Source organism: Phyllosticta capitalensis (genome assembly GCF_038381095.1).
Source record: "Phyllosticta capitalensis strain CBS 128856 chromosome Unknown BKA78scaffold_2, whole genome shotgun sequence".
Taxonomy (NCBI): domain Eukaryota; kingdom Fungi; phylum Ascomycota; class Dothideomycetes; order Botryosphaeriales; family Phyllostictaceae; genus Phyllosticta; species Phyllosticta capitalensis.
The window spans coordinates 3,063,083-3,081,126 of NW_027117440.1; the positions used below are offsets into that span (position 1 = coordinate 3,063,083).

General features: G+C 56.6%; 6 protein-coding genes across 6 annotated transcripts; 4 read left to right on the forward strand and 2 right to left on the reverse strand.

Annotated features, from left to right (window-relative positions):
* Positions 1 to 830: 830 nt before the first annotated feature.
* Positions 831 to 4,320, reverse strand: BKA78DRAFT_87420 (uncharacterized protein). The gene is made up of 3 exons (XM_066893888.1): positions 2,543 to 4,320; positions 2,143 to 2,299; positions 831 to 2,091 (listed from the first exon to the last, which is right to left on the reverse strand). Exons 1-3 carry the CDS (start codon positions 3,934 to 3,936, stop codon positions 1,060 to 1,062), a joined length of 2,583 nt encoding a protein of 860 aa, XP_066748347.1. The 5' UTR covers positions 3,937 to 4,320; the 3' UTR covers positions 831 to 1,059.
* Positions 4,321 to 5,022: 702 nt separating this feature from the next.
* Positions 5,023 to 5,795, forward strand: BKA78DRAFT_307200 (uncharacterized protein). The gene is made up of 2 exons (XM_066887836.1): positions 5,023 to 5,531; positions 5,589 to 5,795. The coding sequence occupies exon 1, from the start codon at positions 5,147 to 5,149 to the stop codon at positions 5,447 to 5,449; it is 303 nt and encodes a 100-aa protein (XP_066748348.1). The 5' UTR covers positions 5,023 to 5,146; the 3' UTR covers positions 5,450 to 5,531; positions 5,589 to 5,795.
* Positions 5,796 to 7,644: 1,849 nt separating this feature from the next.
* Positions 7,645 to 10,338, reverse strand: BKA78DRAFT_350336 (uncharacterized protein; the record flags this gene model as incomplete). Its single annotated transcript, XM_066890974.1, has 2 exons — positions 7,645 to 8,021; positions 8,106 to 10,338. 2 exons carry the CDS (start codon positions 10,336 to 10,338, stop codon positions 7,645 to 7,647), a joined length of 2,610 nt encoding a protein of 869 aa, XP_066748349.1.
* A 2,547-nt stretch (positions 10,339 to 12,885) lies between these two features.
* On the forward strand, positions 12,886 to 13,856 carry BKA78DRAFT_307210 (uncharacterized protein). Its single transcript, XM_066887837.1, has one exon. The coding sequence runs from the start codon at positions 13,223 to 13,225 to the stop codon at positions 13,409 to 13,411; it is 189 nt and encodes a 62-aa protein (XP_066748350.1). The 5' UTR covers positions 12,886 to 13,222; the 3' UTR covers positions 13,412 to 13,856.
* A 450-nt stretch (positions 13,857 to 14,306) lies between these two features.
* BKA78DRAFT_87522 (marvel domain-containing protein) lies at positions 14,307 to 15,310 on the forward strand. Its single transcript, XM_066893890.1, has 3 exons — positions 14,307 to 14,636; positions 14,690 to 14,953; positions 15,052 to 15,310. Exons 1-3 carry the CDS (start codon positions 14,595 to 14,597, stop codon positions 15,262 to 15,264), a joined length of 519 nt encoding a protein of 172 aa, XP_066748351.1. The 5' UTR covers positions 14,307 to 14,594; the 3' UTR covers positions 15,265 to 15,310.
* A 1,085-nt stretch (positions 15,311 to 16,395) lies between these two features.
* On the forward strand, positions 16,396 to 18,000 carry BKA78DRAFT_377546 (uncharacterized protein; the record flags this gene model as incomplete). The annotated part of the gene is made up of 1 exon (XM_066892871.1): positions 16,396 to 18,000. One exon carries the CDS (start codon positions 16,396 to 16,398, stop codon positions 17,881 to 17,883), a length of 1,488 nt encoding a protein of 495 aa, XP_066748352.1. The 3' UTR covers positions 17,884 to 18,000.
* Positions 18,001 to 18,044: the final 44 nt, after the last annotated feature.

Below are 18,044 nucleotides of genomic sequence, written 5' to 3' on the forward strand. Positions count from 1 at the left end.
TTGTCTCACGCCAATAATTTAGAACGCCTGAACCGGTCGACTGCGTCGTCTTGGAGTCGTCATTTCTTTTGGTGCCAACTGTGACTTGAGAGGAGGAAGAAGCAGAAGAAGAAGGGGGAACGGAGGAGGTAAGTTGGTTTCAGTGTGTGGTCACTGGTACCATGGCAGGAAGTCAATAGCAAGAGGAAACAAACCCCAGGTTTGAATGATTGATGAATTGATTGAGGGGGTATTCTCCACTCTCCTCGCTGTCCGACCAACTAAATCATCAACCGTCGAACAACAGACCAACTCCCGCCGCATGCCTGCTGCTTTCCTTGGCGTCCGTCTTCTTTACTTTCTCGTCGTTTCGTCAATTCCCTTTTTTGCCTTGGCTCAACTGATGGACTGGAACTGTTGCCGAAAAAGACAAACCCTAGATATCTCTTCCCTTTCGCGTTTCTCCATCCACATCGCATTTGATCAATCGTCAAGAGAGAAAGAGAGAGGAAGCGCAGTCCCCAAAGTCAAAAAGTGCCTCATTGTCCTTTCCGCTGTCGTCGCTTTCGCTCACCCGAAAGACCCGCGTGCAAAGACGAAACCGAAAGACCCCCGAATATGACCTGAAACTGACGGAAGACTGACTCTAAACAACCAAAGACGCATTGCATTGGGTCTCTCTTTGTCTTCGTGTCTGTCTCTCTCTGTGTCGCGCTCGCTGCTGTATCCCATCCACCCATGCGTGTCCGGGCGCTGGCTGGATTAAGCAAATATTCTTTCGTGTTTGTTTTTCATCCATTGGACCATGATGCAGTAGTCGTCGCTCGTATCCTGTACTCATGCGGCCACATGCGCATCGGCGAAAAAAAGGAATCGAGAAAGAAAATCGACAAGTTGGAAAAGTTGGAAAAAAAGGTCGTGTGTCGTCCATGGTCCAGTTTCAATTCCAGTCCCGTCCAATCCAATCCTTCCATCGCAGCAGGTGCCAGCAGCAGCATGTGACTGATCATCAACTCCCAACGACAACAACATCCATGCCGAATAAAAAAAGCTCGATCCACGTTTCTTCGTCTATGACGTTCAAGCAGCAGGCACGCCCTTCAGCACGCGCTTCCTCGCACCATCAAACAACTCCATGGCGACCTTGTGCTTGTCCCAAGCGACGCTCCAATGGGCGCGGGCGCGCTCGTCCTCGCGCATGCCGCGCATGTAGCTGGCGAAGCCGCCGGCCGTGGTGTCGCCCAGCGAGCCCAACCACAGGTTCGCCGAGCCCATGGCCTCGACTTCAGCCTGGCGCGCCGCGAAGTGCTGCAGCATGTGCGAGTCGAACTTCTGGAAGAGGCGCACGTACGAGCCCATCTTGGGCAGGAACTCGGTCCACGTCGTGACCGTGAGGCGCTGCGGCAGCTCGGGGGCACGTGGTGGGTCAGGAAGCCGCAGCGAGCTCGTCTCCGATGGCCGTCGGGGGTGCGTCGACGCGGGTTGTGATTGGAATGGCAGATTCTGGCCGAGATCGTTGAGGTTCTTGAGGCCCTCCTGATTGGCGCCAGAAAGAGGGGGTACAGCGTTCTTCAACTCGTCCAAGCGAATCGTGTCGCCGCCGTCCGCAGCCTTTGCACTCTCCGTCGTCTGCTTCTTCTGAGCCGGTTCAGGGCGTTGCACGTAGACGGTCTTGGGCTCCGTCGATCCATTTGCCGGTGCTGGCTGGGGCGGCGCGGGGTCAATGTCCATGGCACTACCATCTCCCTCTGCAGTATTAGCCTCCCTTGCTGGACCAGGAGCCTCTTGAACGTTTTCCGACCCATCTTCGTCCGCAACGCTAGCTTGCCGAGTCTTGGTCCTACTCCTAGGCTGCTTCGTCTTCCTCGGCGGCGGTTGATTCTTCAAAGGAGACGTCGACTTGGGTGGCTCTGTGGGCATGAAGAAACTCGGATCCTTGAACGTCTTGGCCCACTCTTCATGCGAAAACTTGACCGGTCCAAAGCCAGCCGCAGGTGGCTGTTCCGCCGTCGCAGACGTCGGTGCGCTGTTGTGGTCATGAGGTTGCTCAGCGCCACGGGCCGGACTGGGGCTAAACGTCGAGTTCGAACGGGATGCGCGAGTCGAACGGTTCTTTGACAGATTAGACTGCTTGCGGCGCACAGGGGATCTGCGACTACTTGCCGGGGGTACCGGCCCGCCAAAGTAATCCGTCGTGCCCTCAAACTTGCCATGCCAGTCACCAGGCGAAAACGTCGTGTTGATGCTCTCACTGCTCTTGCTCTTGGACTGGGTCGGTTTGGTCGGCTCGAATGCGTCGGGGTCGATCTGAAAGTTGAAGCTGTCGACAAAGTCAGCGTTTTCTTTTTGCTGGCCTCTACCGGGCCGTTGAGATTTGAATGCGACAGGAGAAGGGCCATTCGATCCCTGGCGCTTTCTATTGCTCCCTGTCGATGCTGAGATAGAAGCCAATGCCGGAAAAGAGGTTGGCGGCGTGACACTGGACGGAAGCGCCCAATACGGCCAATTCTTTCGCGGCAAAGACGCTTTTGCTTTGGGCTGAGAAATGGGGGGATTGTCGTACATTGAGGGCTGAGCCTTCGGGCCTTGACCATTGACGTTTGCATTCGTGGCATTGCCGCTAGATCCATTGACATTGGGTGCAGGTCCATCAGTTTGGGCGTGCTGAGCATTTTGGCCGTTTTGGTTCTGCTGCGGCTTTTGGTTCCATTTAGGAAGGAAGTCGTCTTCGCTGTCACTAGAACTGTACATGGTAAAAGGACGTGTGGCATTGCCTTTGCCTTTTCTTCTTCTCGGGGGACTCGCGCTGCGGGGGCGGCCCGACGGCATGTTGGGGGTCGAAGTGCCTGATGCATTAGTTGGCGTGCCTGGATACTGGGGTGAAGTTCTTTGACTCTCAGCGCGTCTCTGCGGATCTATGAAAATCTTCTCGCCGCCGGCCGAGCCATACGGTGTCCTTGTCCGGTGGCCACGAGCAAGCGGATCATCGGCGAAGCTTGCCTTGAAATTTTTGAGAGGGTCTTGGTGCGGTTGAGGTGCACTGTGGTGTTGCTGGTTCGGAGTAGGAGACGGAGGAGGACGGTGCTGGTTCGGAGTAGGGGATGGAGGAGGACGGCTCGCTGGTTGTGGATCTGGCTGCCTAGGCGGCGGTGGAGGAGGAGGAACTGGACGACTCCGTTGATATGCAGAGGTACTCGCCGCCGGAGGCTCATCAGCACCTGGTGTAGCAGGATCGAAACCACCCTTCTTGGGCATCCTCGTGCTCGTGCTACGTCCTACGCCTGGCTTGCTCGCGTTTGCCCTATTAAACTGTTCCCACGCAGATCTATTGCCCTCGGCTCTCTCAAACCGGGCCTCGAAGTCGTCGGTGGGCTGCGGTCTTGGTGGCGGACCCGCTGAGGCCCTCCCATGCTTCTGCCGCATGCTCTCCCACGCAGTGAAGACATTTGCCTTGCTCTGCGCATTGTCCTTGTTGTAGCCAGGCTTCTGGGCGGTCGGCGGGGGCTTTGGAAAATTGGCAAAGCGGCTGGCACCCTGCGACGCGGTGGGTTGTTCAGGTTTAGGCGGAGGCTGAGCGCGCTGCGGACCGGTACGACGTGGCGGCGGGGGAAAGTTGGAGTATGCCTGGTACGGGTTGGGACGTGGAGGCGCGTTCGCGGCGCCTGAGGCTCTGGACGCGCCGCCGGCGGTATTTGTTGTTGTTGATGCACCGCCGTAGAAACCTCGCTTCCTCCGCTCAGCGTCGTAGCGCGCACGCTCGCCAGTGTCGCCCAAGATTTCGTGAGCGGCCTGGATGGCCTGGAAGCGTGGCACGCATTCTTGCTCCTTGCCTGGGTTCCGGTCGGGGTGCCACTTCAGAGCGAGCTTGCGGAACTGCTTGCGAATGTCGTCGGCATCGGCGTCTTGCGCGACCTCAAGGTCGGCGTAGTAGTTTCGCTTTGGGTCTGCCTTGACCATGGCGCAAGGCTCTGGCAGCCAAACGTTCGGCGCCCTGCGTGGTCTCTATCGCGTCTGGCCCTCAGTCGTGGTGTTGGGGTTGGTTTGTTGGGTGTGTCAGGCTGTGGTTTGGGTTGTTGGCAGCTGACGCTCTGACCGGCGTAGCAGAGTACAGCAGATGCGGTTGCTTAGGAAAAAAAAGCTCAAGCAGGTTGTGTCTGCCTATATCATGGCAGGCGTGTACGATGGATGACGAGCGAGAGAGTCGACTTGAGCTTTAGCCTGAAAAACGTACGAGCAGAGTCCAAACTGGCGCAGCGGATGACGACGTAAAGAGAGGCGTAGTTTGGTTTGGTAGGGTAGTCGGAGCAGCTGATGGTACCGCACCGCCAAGTTTAGGGTGCTGGGTACATAGGGCAGGCAGGGCAGGTGGGCAGGCGCGGCTCTGGTGCCTCCGGCAGCTGGGCCACTTCACTTCAACCGTGCGGCCCGTCGAAAATAATAGCAACACCCACCCGACAATCTCGCTGCGGCTCTCGAACACGTTGTTAAAAAGCTAGCTAACTGCCTCCGGTACCTTGCCAGGCATCTACCGCAATCAATCCTTCGTCCGACCTGCCATGGCTTTTGCTCGATTTACTCTCGTCGCAACCCCTTCATCCATGCCATCTCAACGCCCATGTCAACCCGATCCTTAACCACTCCCAAATTCGGCTCCAGCCTCTGGAAGATTCCTCGTCATTTTCCTCACGCCTCTTTCAGCGTCGTCCAACGTTCTCCAGAGGCCGGCTGGCGACTTTACTCTTTCTCTGTCCGGGAAGTGTGCCTTCGCTTCCCGGTCGTCATCGCCATCGTTGTTTTCCCTGCTGCCGCCCATCACGTCCGTGATCTCGCGCTGTGTCTTTTTGTACCCGATGTCTATTATGCGCTTCAGTTCTCCCACGTCCTTCTGCCAACTCTGCCCAAGCCGTCCAGTGGGCATGTCGGAGCGCTTCGTCTGCCGCGATATTTCGTCATAGTCGCCGAGCAGCTTCTTGGACGAAGCGATCACGTTCGCGCTCGCTGCCTTCCACGGCTTGATGTCGTCTTCCGTACGCGTCGTGCCCTCGTCACTCGAATTCCGCTGCCGAGAGCCATTGTGTCGGTCCAATTCGAGGGCTGTGGTGATCGGCGCTTGCATTCTGTTGCGGTAGCTGTCGTCGGCAGAAGCCCTGCGAGCGTTGTGAGTAACATGGCCAGTAGGGCAAGTAGACGGCAGGAAGCAGCATCGGGCTCACGCTTTCTTCTCCATCTTGTCAATGGCCTCCAGGTCCTTGCGCTTGCTCTCACGAATGTAATTGGTAAGGTTGGTAAAGTACTCCGCATCGGCATTTGCGCGCGTCTCCATAATTTGGGCCATGGCAACCATGTCTCTGTCACCCAGCTTGTAAGTATCTTTCTTTGTCATAGGGAGACTGCGTCGCTCGGTGCGTTAAGAAAAGGCAAATGGACCTACTGGCTGAACGTGACGCCATCATCGCCGTCTCCGTCGTAGGTACCGTAGGACGTTGTGCTGGTCGTCCTGCCCATGCCAGCTTGCCGCGACTGTCGCGGTTGCGAGGGGGAGCCTCTATCCGCTGTAGTATCAGTGAGTCAGTAGAGCGATGCATGAGAGCGGTGCTGTGTCTGCTTACGCTCTTGTCTTCTGGCGCTCCGCATGTTGACAGCAGCGCAGAGTGACTCACAGACGCCTAAAGACTCTGGAGATGAGTGCGTCTCGTCGGTGTTTAGGTCGGCCTTGTGGTAATCTGAAGCGTAAATTGAGAGCTTCGAGGGCAGATTGGCCTCTGGGTGTTCGCTCGATGCGCAATGGTGTTGAGTTGTAGGTAGACAGATGCTGGTAGAGCGCTGGACAGCTCCCTCTCACCCGATTCAAGCTGAAGCTGAGGAAAGAAGGCAATGGGATCGATATCGTCGAGGCAGAGGTCAATCTTGAGTTGAATCGGCGAGGTGCGTGTGTGGGTGTGTGGAAGCGCGAATGGATGGAGGCGTCGCATTCGCAGACGGAGAAGTAGACGATGCAAGCGCAACATGAGGCAAGCGCATCCAAGGTCAACACCCACAACGTCTTCGAAGATATCTCACCCAAGCTAAACGCCATGTCGTCTCTTTACGCCGTCACTAGTTGTAGCAGACATGCCGAACACGCGCAACAGGCAGTCCCAATGAAAGTCTGGCCATCGCAGCTCAATCGCATTCGCATCGCATCAAATTTCTACCATCTCCCATCATGAACATCTCTCTCATGACGTACATCTGCAAATTCTACTTCCTTCGATCAGACGCACACTCGTCGAGCAGGCGGCCCTTCGCTTGAACAACGGCCAGGTATTAGCGAAAGCAGCTGGCCAGCCTCATTTGCAACCAGAAGAAAACAGGGTACATGTGGATAGGCCTTTGCAGTAGTCCGTCGTTCCGTTTCGCAATCTTCTCGGAAATCTCAAAAATGACGACGGCGGTCAACAACACAACGAAACGCATGATGGCAAGCAGTGCAACGCACGCAGCAGCGGCGGCAGCAGCAGCAGCAGCAGCAGCAGCAACAGCAATGGAAGCTCGTCTCTCTCTCAATCTTGCTGGAGGTCGCGAAGTGAAGACACACCAAAAGAACCACGTAGCCAAGAAATATGCAACACGAAGAAGCAAAACATGTACAGCGTAAGCAGATGGCAGCGGTATGACCAACAGAGCACCTGAGCAGAAAAGGAAGCGCACATGAGCACCTTTCCATTTTGATCAATCATTTTGAGAGCCTTGCAGAGGGGGAAAGCCGACTTCTTGGGTAGTCTGTGTGTGTGTGATGCAGTAGCAGTAAAAGCAAGAAGCAAAAGGGTCGAGTGTAGAACGCAAATGGGGGCAATTGAAAAGCAGAAGCCATTTTTCCGCCACCGCCAGGGACGAGCGAAAAGCAAAGGGACTATCAGGAAGTCGGGAACTGCAACCGTCAGAATCGCCAGCCAAGACCCTTCATTCTTCCATCAATCCAATCCATCTCTCGTGTCCTCCCTTTTTGTTCGCTCTTCCGATAGTCGCCGTGGTCTAATAGTCGTGGTGCAAAGTCTGGGGTAAGAAGTGAAGTGTGAGGTGCTAAGATGCAATCGTTCGTTGGTGTTGTAAAATCAGAGACACAAGGCGTGCACCCAGGGAGTGATCGAACGCGTGGTGCAGCAGGACTTAGTCGGATTCCTCGATTGACCCTCAAAGCTGTCTGCGTGCGCCGAACCCAGGTGGCCGTAAGCCTCATTTTCGCTCGTGGTGGCCGGTAGAACGTGTGTCGTGTGGGGGATTTTGGGGGGAATTGTCGGCCGATCGGGTCTTTGAAAAGCAGTCGTTTTTGCAAGCAAGGAAAATTCAATTGAGCCGAGTGGGTGTGTCGCAAAAACCAGAAGCCACTTGGAAATTTTCAAGAGCAGTCGTAAAAGCTGTAGTCTCCTTGACCGAGACGCGGGAGAATGGACCAAGCTCCTTTTGGCCAAGTTGAAAGTCGAACTTGAAGAGGACCGTTTCGATCGTGACCAAGTAGGGTGTAAGAAAAGTCTCGAGGCTCTTTCTGACTTCTCGTGTTCTTCACAAGTTGATTCTTGTCTTCGAAACCGAGAGTTCTGATGACCAGTAAGAGTCCGTCTTTTTTCTCCAAGTCCCAAAAGTCGTTATGATAGATCAGTCTTCTCTTCAAGTGAGCGCCATCGTCTACGGTCCGCGGTTGAGGGAAAGGCCCTGGAAGCTGTTGGCAAGGTCTTGGTTTTCATTCTCGTTCTGGGAGCCCTCGCCCGAGTTGCGAATGCCGAGCTGGTCTTGACCGGAGAAGCCCGGGTAGGCGCCTACTTGAGAAGGGAATCCTCCGTGAGAGGGACCGGATTGACCGTAGCCGTACTGGTAAGGCATGTAACGGTTGACGGGTGGAGCGTTCTGCATCCACGTCGGCGGGGCGTAAGGCGTGGCGACAGGGTTGAAGCCGCCGTAGGCAGGGGCATGAGCATAGTTGTATGTCTGCCGACCTTGGTTGTCGGAGTAGTCATGCTGTGCTTCAGTCGGGCTGACTTCGAGACCTCCGGGCGTGCGAGGAGCTGGTCGGTTGTAAGCATAACCTCTGTGACCTCTGAAACCCCTGTAGCCTCGGCCACGGGGGTGTTGACCATGATGATACATACTGCTGAAGGCACCACGACCGTAGCTTGGACCAACAGCCAGGCTCGAATTGCCACCAAAGGCACCACCGTTAGCAGAAGAAGTGACGCCAGGGCCAAGGTTCGAAGGGGGCGGAAGCTGCGAGAGCGCGTTGGAGGGGGTGGCAAAGGATGCGGGGTTCACCGCCGACATCCAGATGCGGGCCTTGTAAATCTTGAAGAGATCAGTGACCAGGTGGTTGAAATTGATATAGCAGTCGGCGTAGTAGAAGAACGTCAGCTTCTTGTAGTCAAGTTGGTACTCAGCATCGAGAATTTCCATGGTCAGACCGTGCTCAATCGCTTTTTGCTGGCACACACGCTTGGCCTTGGCCTCGGCACCTTCTTTGTCGCGTAAGACTTGAATCTCGTGACCCTGAGCAAGACGCTTGAGCATCTTCGGTCGAAGGTCGTCTCCCATGGAGTTCTGGAGAGGAGGACGAGGACCCATGCCACCCTCCCTGCCATACTGCTCGCCGTTACTAACAGCAAGCATTCCATTCGGGTTGGCCGCACTGTTGCGGTCCTGGACGTGGCGGGAGAACATCATGAGCCAGCGGAAATGCTGCTCGCCGGACTCCTTCATAGCGGCCTTGGCGGCCTCCAAGGAGACATCGACGGCTGCAACCTGTCCGAGGTCCTGGCCACGATCACCCTCAACGATGACCATGTCGCCGGCCTTCACTTCGAGACCCACATTCTCGGGAATGTAGTAGACGTCGGACCGAGAGCACTTGAACGTCACGATGTAGAGGTGCTTCGTAGGACGAGGGACGGTAGGTGGCGCGAACGGGTTCATCGTGTTGGAGGAGGTGGCGGTAAATCCAGTAGAGACAGTCTGAGCGCTGCGCATCGCAGGACCAACGCCCGAGAAGTAAGACTGAGCAAAGGCGCGGTCGTGAGCCTGGCCCAACTCGATAGCGGATTCTTCGTCACCGGAGTTCGTCCTGAAGTGGGCGTATTCGTTCTCTTGACTGTAGTTGGGAGCTCGAACTTGAGAGGGAGAAGGCAGAGCACCGTGGCCAAGGTCTTGAGTTGCCTGCGCGGTACCCGTAGAGGCGCGCGAGAGTGAACTCAGATCGTCATCCATGCCTGATTCACCAAAGAGAGATTGGCCGAGCGCGTTGCGCGAATGAGGTGAAGCGACGGCGAAAGAGTGGCGGCGGCTTTGAGATCCCTCGTCAATGGAATCAAATGCAAGAGCTTGGTTGTTCCACGGAGTGCGTGGGGAGTTGAGCGTGAGGTCGGTGCGAAGTGGTGACATTTCACTGAAGCGCCTGTCGGTGAGGCCCCTTCCCAAAAGGGGCGCCGCGCGCCGTCCCGAATAGTCCGCATCCTCGTTGTCGTCAGTCTCGTCCACCGCATAGTCGGACTCTGAATAAGTTTGCGAACGCTGCGGGTGCCATGCACCGGGATTGATGCTAGTGCTTGATGCACGGTGACGGACGCCCACTCCAAGCGCATGCTTGAGGAGGGCTGATGGCGCAGGGCCAGGAGCGGCTTTACTCACAGGTATTCCTCCTTGTCCGCCGTAATCCTCCTCGCGGAGGTCTCCAAGTCCACTCGGGCGTGGAGCTTGAAAGCTTGCACGAGCGCGGCCTTGACTGGGGTCAGGGAGGCCCTCGCTCTGACCAACAGAGTACGACTGGGACCTGCCCGATTTCCTGACTTGTAGAGAGTCGTCACCAAGAGACTCGACTCCTGGCGAACGCAGCTCTTCCCTCGCACCAAGAAGAGAGCCGAAATAGCTAGACGGTTGGGGGAGCTCTGTCAAGCGGGAGGGGGGCTCGCGGCGCGGAGGCTCATTGGGCCAAGACGGATTGAAGGAGACGGCACCAGAGGCAGACTTGTAGCCTGCAGGATTCCAAGGGCCGTGTTCGCCAGGCGTGGATGGCTGCGAATTGTTGGAAGTGATGGAGACTCCACCCTGTGAAGGCCTCCTTGCGGTCGGGCCAGCTTGGACCTCTTGCAACCAGGATCCACGACGGAGAGGCGGGAGAATCTGGCTGCTTTTCGCAGAGGTTGACGCGGTGCCGGGCTTTTTGGTAACAACTTCGCGCTCATCCTCGGAGGATGCAATCGCTTCGGAGTGTGGACTGCCACCGCGAGGCGCCTGTCCCAATGTCTTTTCCAAATACAATGCGGAAGCACCGTTCTTTTGGCCCAGGGGCTGTTTTGAATTGACCTGAGGCGGTCGCGTGGATGGAACGGACGTCATGTTGACTCTAGAATCAGCTTGTCAGTTTTGGGAGTCCAGAGATTTTGATTGATCGTGAATCGATGGAATCGGTGAGCAGGGAGTAATCAAGATGACCGCCAGTAAAGCGAATGCTTCTTTGGTCGTTTCTCTTGACGTGTGGAGTGGTTTGATGCAGATTGCAAGCGGGCCAGCGCAGGCTCACACGAATGCCGTGGGCAACTGTGCGACTTGAAAGGGGTTCGTGTCGATGAGAGAAGTGTTGGCAGAACACGTACAGTCAAGCTCTTGACCAAGAGCCAGTGCTTTGCTGTCGACGCTGGATGCGTTGCAGGTGCTGTCAGAAACGAAACTAGGTGTTGTCGATGCGGAGAGAGATGGTCGTGAGAGGTTGGAGGCTGATCTCAGGTTGTTGTGTTGTGCTTCTCGGCGTTGCTAATGGCGTCGTGAAGGAGGACGTGAAGGGTGTCGTTGTAATTACTACACAGCAGTGCCAGTCAACATCCCGTTCCCACCAGCAAAATGCGCGGGCTGCTGGAACGCAAAATGACTACGACGCAGTGACTGGACTTGGGGCATTTTCCCCTGGAATACTCGCAGCCTAAGCGCAGTCGCCACTTTTGCTGGAAGCATGGTATTTCCCCCTCTTGAAATCGGATCCTAGCGTCCACCCAGCAAAACGGTGCGTGACCTTGCTCGACGTGGCCTGACAGCCTCGATTCTTGATTTCTAAAAGCACAAGACACTGAACAAAGAGTTGGCAGACAAGCGACGCGCACACGGCCGGGACTAGAGTCTCCTCATAGCCTCGCGACAGGCACGCGCGCAACACGTCATATCGCAGGCAGCAAACCAAAAATCGAAAACGCGCAGAACTTGGTGGCAAAACAGCAAACGCAAAGACAAATGAGGAAAACGAGAATAGGAAAAAAGTGCTTACCTAGAGTACAAAAAAAAGACGAAACAAATACAGCCAGCGATCGGCGGACCCGGGGAATATTCTATCTCTAAATCTCAACAATCGAATCACTATGTGCCATCAGCGCCAGAGCGACCACGCCGAACGGTGATCTGCAGCTGGATTCCCGGGAGCTTACAGAGGCGAAGACGTACCGTAAAGAAGTATCTATTGCCGCGCAGTCCGAGCCGACCCCGTTTAAAGTCTTGATGGAAGGTGTATTTCTGGAACCTGCGACAGCCTTGTTCAGCAACGGCCACAACGGTCGAGGTAGCGCAACGGGGAGCGTACCTGAAGATCGCACAAGCAATGCCCAAATGCGCCGAACTTTTTCTCAAACAGTCTATCCCAAATCTTTCAGACGAGCGGCCAGCGGGCGGCGGAGGTAAGGTATGCAGGAGTAGGCAGGAAAGAGGGGTAGCATGAGAAGACGAAGTAGGACGGCGTGCGACGGTGTCGCGTAGCGGACGGGGCGTGGGGAAAAAAAGACAGCGCCACGGGTTGAGCCGCAAAGTCGGGCGATCAGTGAATGGAGTGCGGCGCAATCAGCGGATGGACATTGTCGCTTGGTCTCTGCAGCGACAGAACGGACGAGAGGGCGACTGTAGCGGCGGCGCGGTGGAGTCGCAAAGAGGAGAGAGTCGACGAAGTTGGAGGCGTGATGTGGAGCGAGGTTTCGGGATCACAGTGGTGGTTCGACTAATCCCGAGCCTCTGGGGTAAGTCGGTCCCGGACCAGGACCAGGACCAAGACGACCGGGATTTGCGCACGCGGACGGAGCGGCGAGGAATGGAGACGATGGAGTCGCGGCGGTGTGGGACGATTGTCGAGTGCGTGGACGAGGACGACGAGAGGTTTGGCTGCGACGGCAGGCTGTAGTGTTGAGGAGGGCGGATGGACGGCGGATGGCGAAGCGTGAGAGCGGAGGATTTGGATATGAGGCTTCCACCTCATCGAGCGGACATGGAGCCAACGCCAGTCCAAGAGCAAGGTCAGGGGCCGCTACAAGACGTGGGAATTGCGGGGAAAGCCCTAAGCCCCTTTTGGCATGAACTGCTGCACCGTGGAGCCCGATGGCGGGCCGACCGTGTGCAAGAGCGGATCACGACGACTTGTTCTGTGGCCTTTGATATTGCTTTTTGGCAGATTTTTCACCATCTTCGTCTTGCATCTTGGTGGTGATTGTTGAAGCAGCTCTTCCCCCCTCTTCCACCACCACCGCATTCCCCTCACTCCCCCCCAGCTCAGGGTCTGCCCTCGTACATGGATCCCCAGCCTCCTCTCCACCGGCGTCCCGGACGGATGACAAGACTCCGCCGTGCTCGTCGCAGCTGCGAGGATGGCGCCGTCAGGAGCCAGTCACGCGGCCGTTGCAATACCTGACACGCGAGATGCCAAAGACACGGCGAGTCTGCTTCTGCTCTAGCCCCGCACTGCGCCCAAGGCTCGTCAATGTCGATATTCGCAACTGGTGAGGGGACATGCTGGCCACTGGCCCTTCCCCGCAGCATCTATTCAGACTTCAGAGAAACGCCCCGCTTTTGGGGTTATTGCAAGTCCAACGCGCCACAAAGTCCCCAGAACCAGGCAGATTCGCATTGGCTGCTTTTCGTCATACCCGAGGAACATCCCTGGCCGCCTCCACATAACGTGACATACCGCATTCCACTGCTGTTACTGACGCCTCCTCCTCCCAGTTTCGTCCCGCCGCATACCTTTGCCTCTGGCTCCTCCAATCTCTACAAAGGACCGTCAGCAGAAAAACTCTAGCGGTGTAGAGTTTGCCAGGAACCACTCCTCCCGCCGCTGCTGACTATAATCCATTTCTTGGCTGCGCATCTAGCGGCTCTCGGCTGGGGGCGCCGTCCCCGAACTCTGTATTGACTTTGGTACCTCGTTTCCCTCTTCATCATTCTGCCTCACTCCAGCCTCCAAGTCCAATTCTTAATGTCCAACTTTTACAAAGGGGGACGTCATTCTGCAAGGACTATGCAGGCGGGTCGCAAGCGTCTACGGCTGGCGGGCAGCAGGGCACCAACGATGGGTACCTTGGGCGCAAGGGGCCTGGACTCCCGTGTCCGCGTCTCTGGGTCTCGAGAGCCTGCGATTCAGCGGATGCGGGGCAGAGATAAGTGATATGATCTTCTTGTTCTTCAGCCCCAAGTCTCTTCTACTTTCATCCATCTTTCTCTACTACAAGTCGCAATTCCTCTCGGCCATTGCCAATGACGCCTACTGGTTGCGCATAAACCAGGACAAGTAGTGGCACCGTGTGTTATGCAATAGCAGCAATCCCTAATTTTACAGGGCTACAGCGGCTCCAAGCCTAGTGTCAGGCGCGGCGACAACATTGGACACGAGATTACTCAATTCAGTCATGCGATCCAAACTCATGTATTCGCTCGCTTCAAAAGACCTGCCGACTGTCTGCTGTCGAGCAGCGCTTGCGTGGCCATGCATTGGGCCTGCCAATTTCAAGGACAACGAGTCTGCCGATTCCAAAGAGCAACAATGGCTACAAGGCTGGCCGAAACTACAGCAGCACCGTCGAAATGGCGAGTACGAAAAAAAAAGCTCCGTCGCTGCGGTGGTTGGCGATGGTGTGCTCGACGTCTGTAGCGGTTGCCCCCGACAGCGAATGACCCTGCAGTGTGACTTGTCAGTGAAACAGAGCGACGGCGAATCGTGGTGCAGCGTCTGGGATATTATTCGGATTTTCAGTTTGCCCGCAATTGTCGTCTAATGGTGGCACACGACCTCGATTGGTTTGTTGACGGAGCTAGAATGAATTCTCACTTGCATGGCGGCGGTCAAGCAGGGAGTGTGGCAGTGCGGGCGCGTCGTCGAGGAAGCGCGAAGGCCAGTCAAAGACGAGGCGAGCGACTAAGTCGACGTGCATGGTGTCGCGGAGGTCGACTCAGCGGCTACAACAATTGGCCCTCTGTTGCTGCTCTTCGCCAAGAGTTGCGGAGAGGTGGTTGCTGTAGCGATCCAGGACGTTGCCTGCTCTGCCCTTAAGAAGAAGGTCGCGACACAGTGTCTTGCAGAGGCTTTGACCGCATTCCTCTTTTCGAATTAATCTCGACGTCCCGCCGATTGCGCTTCTGCAGTCCAGGCTCGACGCTACGCAAAATCGCTTTGGAGGGCTGAGCACCACCATCTAGCCACAAGCGCGCCTCTTGCTTTTCCGACGTCATCCCACCACCGACGTCATTACTCGCGGCATCCCGGCTGCCTGTATAACAACACCACACCACACCTCTCTCGCCAGGCAGACACTTTGTCGCCAGCAATACCGCCATAACCGCACATTCACAAAATGGCCTCCAAAGCTCTCAATATCATCCTGCGAGGGCTCCAGGTGCGTGACGACGCTCTACATTACAGCAGCATGACGCTAATAACTACCTGCAGTTCTTCTGGACCCTCCTCATCATGGCGCTTGTCGGCAACATGATCGCCGATGCCTTTTCCGGCAACCCCAGCGTCATCAACTACTCCATGTTCGTCGCCGTCTTCGCCATGCTGTCGCTCTTCTACCTGATCCCGGCAACCGTCAAGGACGGCCTCGGCGCGCCGCTGGCCATGCTGGGCTTGGATGTTGCAAACACGCTCTTCTTCCTTTGCGGCGGCATCGCCTTGGCAGCCTATCTTGGCGTCCACTCGTGCAGCAACGACGTACGTCTATCCTCAAGACCATCCAACAAACGTTCCGACCCTCATGGCTTGACTCCTTATCAATATGACGGTCCTGTCACTAACTACCTTGAATCCAGGGCTACACCAAAAGTAACTCCATCACCAACGGTGCCCCCGACACGGCGAAGCGCTGCCGCGAGGCTCAGGCCTCGACGGCGTTTCTGTGGTTCGGCTTCGCTGCCTTTGCCGCCTCGGCCGTCTTTTCGTTCCTGCAGCGCGGCAGCGGCATGATGGGCAGCAGCGGCGCCAGCAGCGTGCGCGGCCCGGCTCCATCCATGAGCCAGGTCTAAACGTCTGAACCTACGTGGAAAGAGAAGATGATGAGACGAAGATGATTAAGATGGTATGGGCGGCCGACTGTGTATGATGACTTCACGAGACTTATAGGATAGAACGCCGGACGTTTAGGAATAGCGGAATACGGTATATGGCGGCTGGTCGGTATCTATCTGTATTGGACCTGATTGGGTTGACTGGGTACAGCGGGATTGGCGTTTGCTTGTAACTGACAGCGGGCTTGTTCGAAAAGTATGTAGGAATATTGGACAGACAGGACGAGAGCGAGAATGCTGACGGCTTTTGAATCATGAATCTTATGCTTACGCGCACAGATACGAGGAGCTTGTATTATCTTGCAGGGGCTTCAGTGATGAAGTCTCCTCTACGCGCAGTGCACAGAGATCATCCGTATGCGCGTCTTCTGACACGAAGTTTTCTTTACTCAGTCTTTATCTTTTGTTTCTCTTTCGAGTTTTGAGTCATCTTAACTTCTTACTTTTCGATTCAATTCGTCCATTCCCGTCCGTGTCTTTCGCTTGTGGTGACGGGGAGTAATCGAGCACTTTCGCGAAAGTACATCGAATCATTCATACCCTTTCTTTTTCTTGTTTATATCTAAGGAGCGCCCAAGGCCTCGCGCGAATAAGTATACGTACCTCTTGGTTACTAAGATACTGGACGAAATGCAGCTCTTTTCTCTTGTATGCGTTCGAAATATTCAATCTCTTCTTATCTTTTGCCCACGAAAGACTCAATTCTCCTCTCATGCCAGTCTTCTTCTTGTTCCAGTCTTTTAATTTCTATCTGAGGGCTGCATCTACCATCCATCACATACTTCGCACCTATGTGTGAAAATTTGGTGGGGCAAGTGCGGCTGTGCGCAGCCGCATTCTGTATAGCAAAAGATGCGGCCTTTATCACACCCCTTTGCAGCTGTGGTATAGGCCGCCATATAAACCACTATGTACATTCAAGCCGCATCCACGAGCCGCAGCAGCACAGACCGCATGCCCATGTTAAAACATTTTGCCATGGTGTTGACCTTCGATCCCTCGTCGCGATCCTCCAGCATTCGGTAAGCCAAAGCTTTGCCCATTGAGAGCCCTGCCAATCAGCTGACCCCTTTCGACTGGACAGACAAGATGACCTCTCGCCGCTCGACTCTCTCCGGCGAGGCCTACGTGCCTCCAACTCTCGCCGGCTCGGTCTCACGTCGAGCGTCCATGTCGGACCTCGACACTCCTTCTGGTGGTGCCGCTCGCCGCCACATCTACACGTCCCAGGGCGTGATGGAGTACGAGAGCGTCCCCCAGGAGGAGGAGGACGAGCTGGAGGAGGAGGAGAACGTTGGCCTCGCCGAGGTCAACAGCCAAGCTCCTCTGGTCGTGGGTGGTGGCACGCTCCATCACATCTACTTTCGCTCAGGGGAGATCATCCCATTCATGAGCGAGGATGCGTCGCCTGCCATCCCGCCGGAGGAGATGGCCGAGGAGCTGGCAGCTCTCCGCGCCCTGCCGCCAGTCTCTGCTGTTCCGGCTGGTTCTGTTGGCGGCCACGCGCGCCGCAACAGCAGCAACTCCTTCTCCGCTCCGCCGCCTCGCCGCCGGGTGCCTCGCCGCGCCAGCTTCGCGCACATCGGGCAGCGGCTGATGCCAACAATCCTCGAGGAGGGAGCCTTCTCGGTTCCGCGCCCGATCGTGTCGCCTCCCCGCCGCCGCCGCTCGACTCTCGCGCCGATAGGTACACCAAGGGCCTCCTCAAGCCCCAACCCTCCACCTCACCCTCTCCCTCCCTCTCTCCAACCTCCTCGCGCTCGAACCATGTCGGCTCCTGGCAGTGGCAGCGCTCAGCTGCTTCCTGACTCTGAGGCTATCCACGACGACGGCTTTGCTCTGCCTCCTGGTCACCCGCACGTCAACGAGAATCCGACCATGGCGCAGTCCTCTCGCGTCATTGCTCCTCCCGTCAGCGCCTCTGTTGAGCGTCAGGGCCAGCTTCAGTCTCTTCCGCCTCCTCAGCAGGGCCAGCAGCAGGGCACGCCTCAGTCTCTTCCACTCCTTCAGCAGGCCTACCAGCACGGCCAGCGGGTCAATGGCAGCGGCAACACCGACAACGGCGTCCCCAACTCTCAGAGCTTCCCTCCTGCCGGCCCTCCCATCGTGTCGAGCACCGCCAACGGCCTTCCACCTGGCACGCTCAATGGCCCTCCGCGCAGCAACTCCAGCGGCTCTCGCAGCACGCATACGCCCATCACGGCCCCGCCTCGCGCCTACACGCTCACGCCGACTCAGATCATGACCGAGTCCATCACGCCCAACCCGTACGGCGGCTCCCTCACCACTCCTCCCAACCCCAACCCCTTCACCAACCCTCCAGCCAACGGTGAGCGCAACACGCCCTCGCCCATCACGGTCCCGCCCCGCGCCCGCACCGTCGCCCCGACCCGTGGCTTCGACCCCGACGGCCCCCTTCCGCCCGGCATGATCGGCAACCCGGCTGTGCTCTACCCTCACTTCCCGTGCTACTCGCAGCACGAGGAAGTCTCCCGCGCCTACCAGCGCCTGGAGCGCGACGCCAGGAACAAGCAGGAGGGCAGGCTGGTGGACGTCAAGGACCCGGAGTTGTGGTAGAGTGAGCCGGTGCTGCTGCTGCCGACTACCCGACTGCCGACTACCGACTACTGGTACATGGCACTGCTACGACTGACGCACGGCACTGCTGGCTCTGGCAGACTTTCACTTCACTTCAACTTTTTCCTTTTGTTTTTTCCTTTTTCTGCGAGTTTTCGACT

Excerpts from the sequence above, each read along its gene's own strand:
- BKA78DRAFT_87420 (XM_066893888.1), bottom strand. The coding sequence starts at position 3,936 with ATGGTCAAGGCAGACCCAAAGCGAAACTACTACGCCGACCTTGAGGTC. Across the intron at positions 2,300-2,542 it reads CCGAAGGCTCAGCCCTCAAT|CTTCAACTTTCAGATCGACC; the intron begins GTACGACAATCC and ends CTTTGTCGACAG. Across the intron at positions 2,092-2,142 it reads TTGGCGGGCCGGTACCCCCG|AACCGTTCGACTCGCGCATC; the intron begins GCAAGTAGTCGC and ends AATCTGTCAAAG.
- BKA78DRAFT_307200 (XM_066887836.1), top strand. The coding sequence starts at position 5,147 with ATGGCCAGTAGGGCAAGTAGACGGCAGGAAGCAGCATCGGGCTCACGC.
- BKA78DRAFT_307210 (XM_066887837.1), top strand. The coding sequence starts at position 13,223 with ATGTCCAACTTTTACAAAGGGGGACGTCATTCTGCAAGGACTATGCAG.
- BKA78DRAFT_87522 (XM_066893890.1), top strand. The coding sequence starts at position 14,595 with ATGGCCTCCAAAGCTCTCAATATCATCCTGCGAGGGCTCCAG. Across the intron at positions 14,637-14,689 it reads TCATCCTGCGAGGGCTCCAG|TTCTTCTGGACCCTCCTCAT; the intron begins GTGCGTGACGAC and ends AACTACCTGCAG. Across the intron at positions 14,954-15,051 it reads TCCACTCGTGCAGCAACGAC|GGCTACACCAAAAGTAACTC; the intron begins GTACGTCTATCC and ends CCTTGAATCCAG.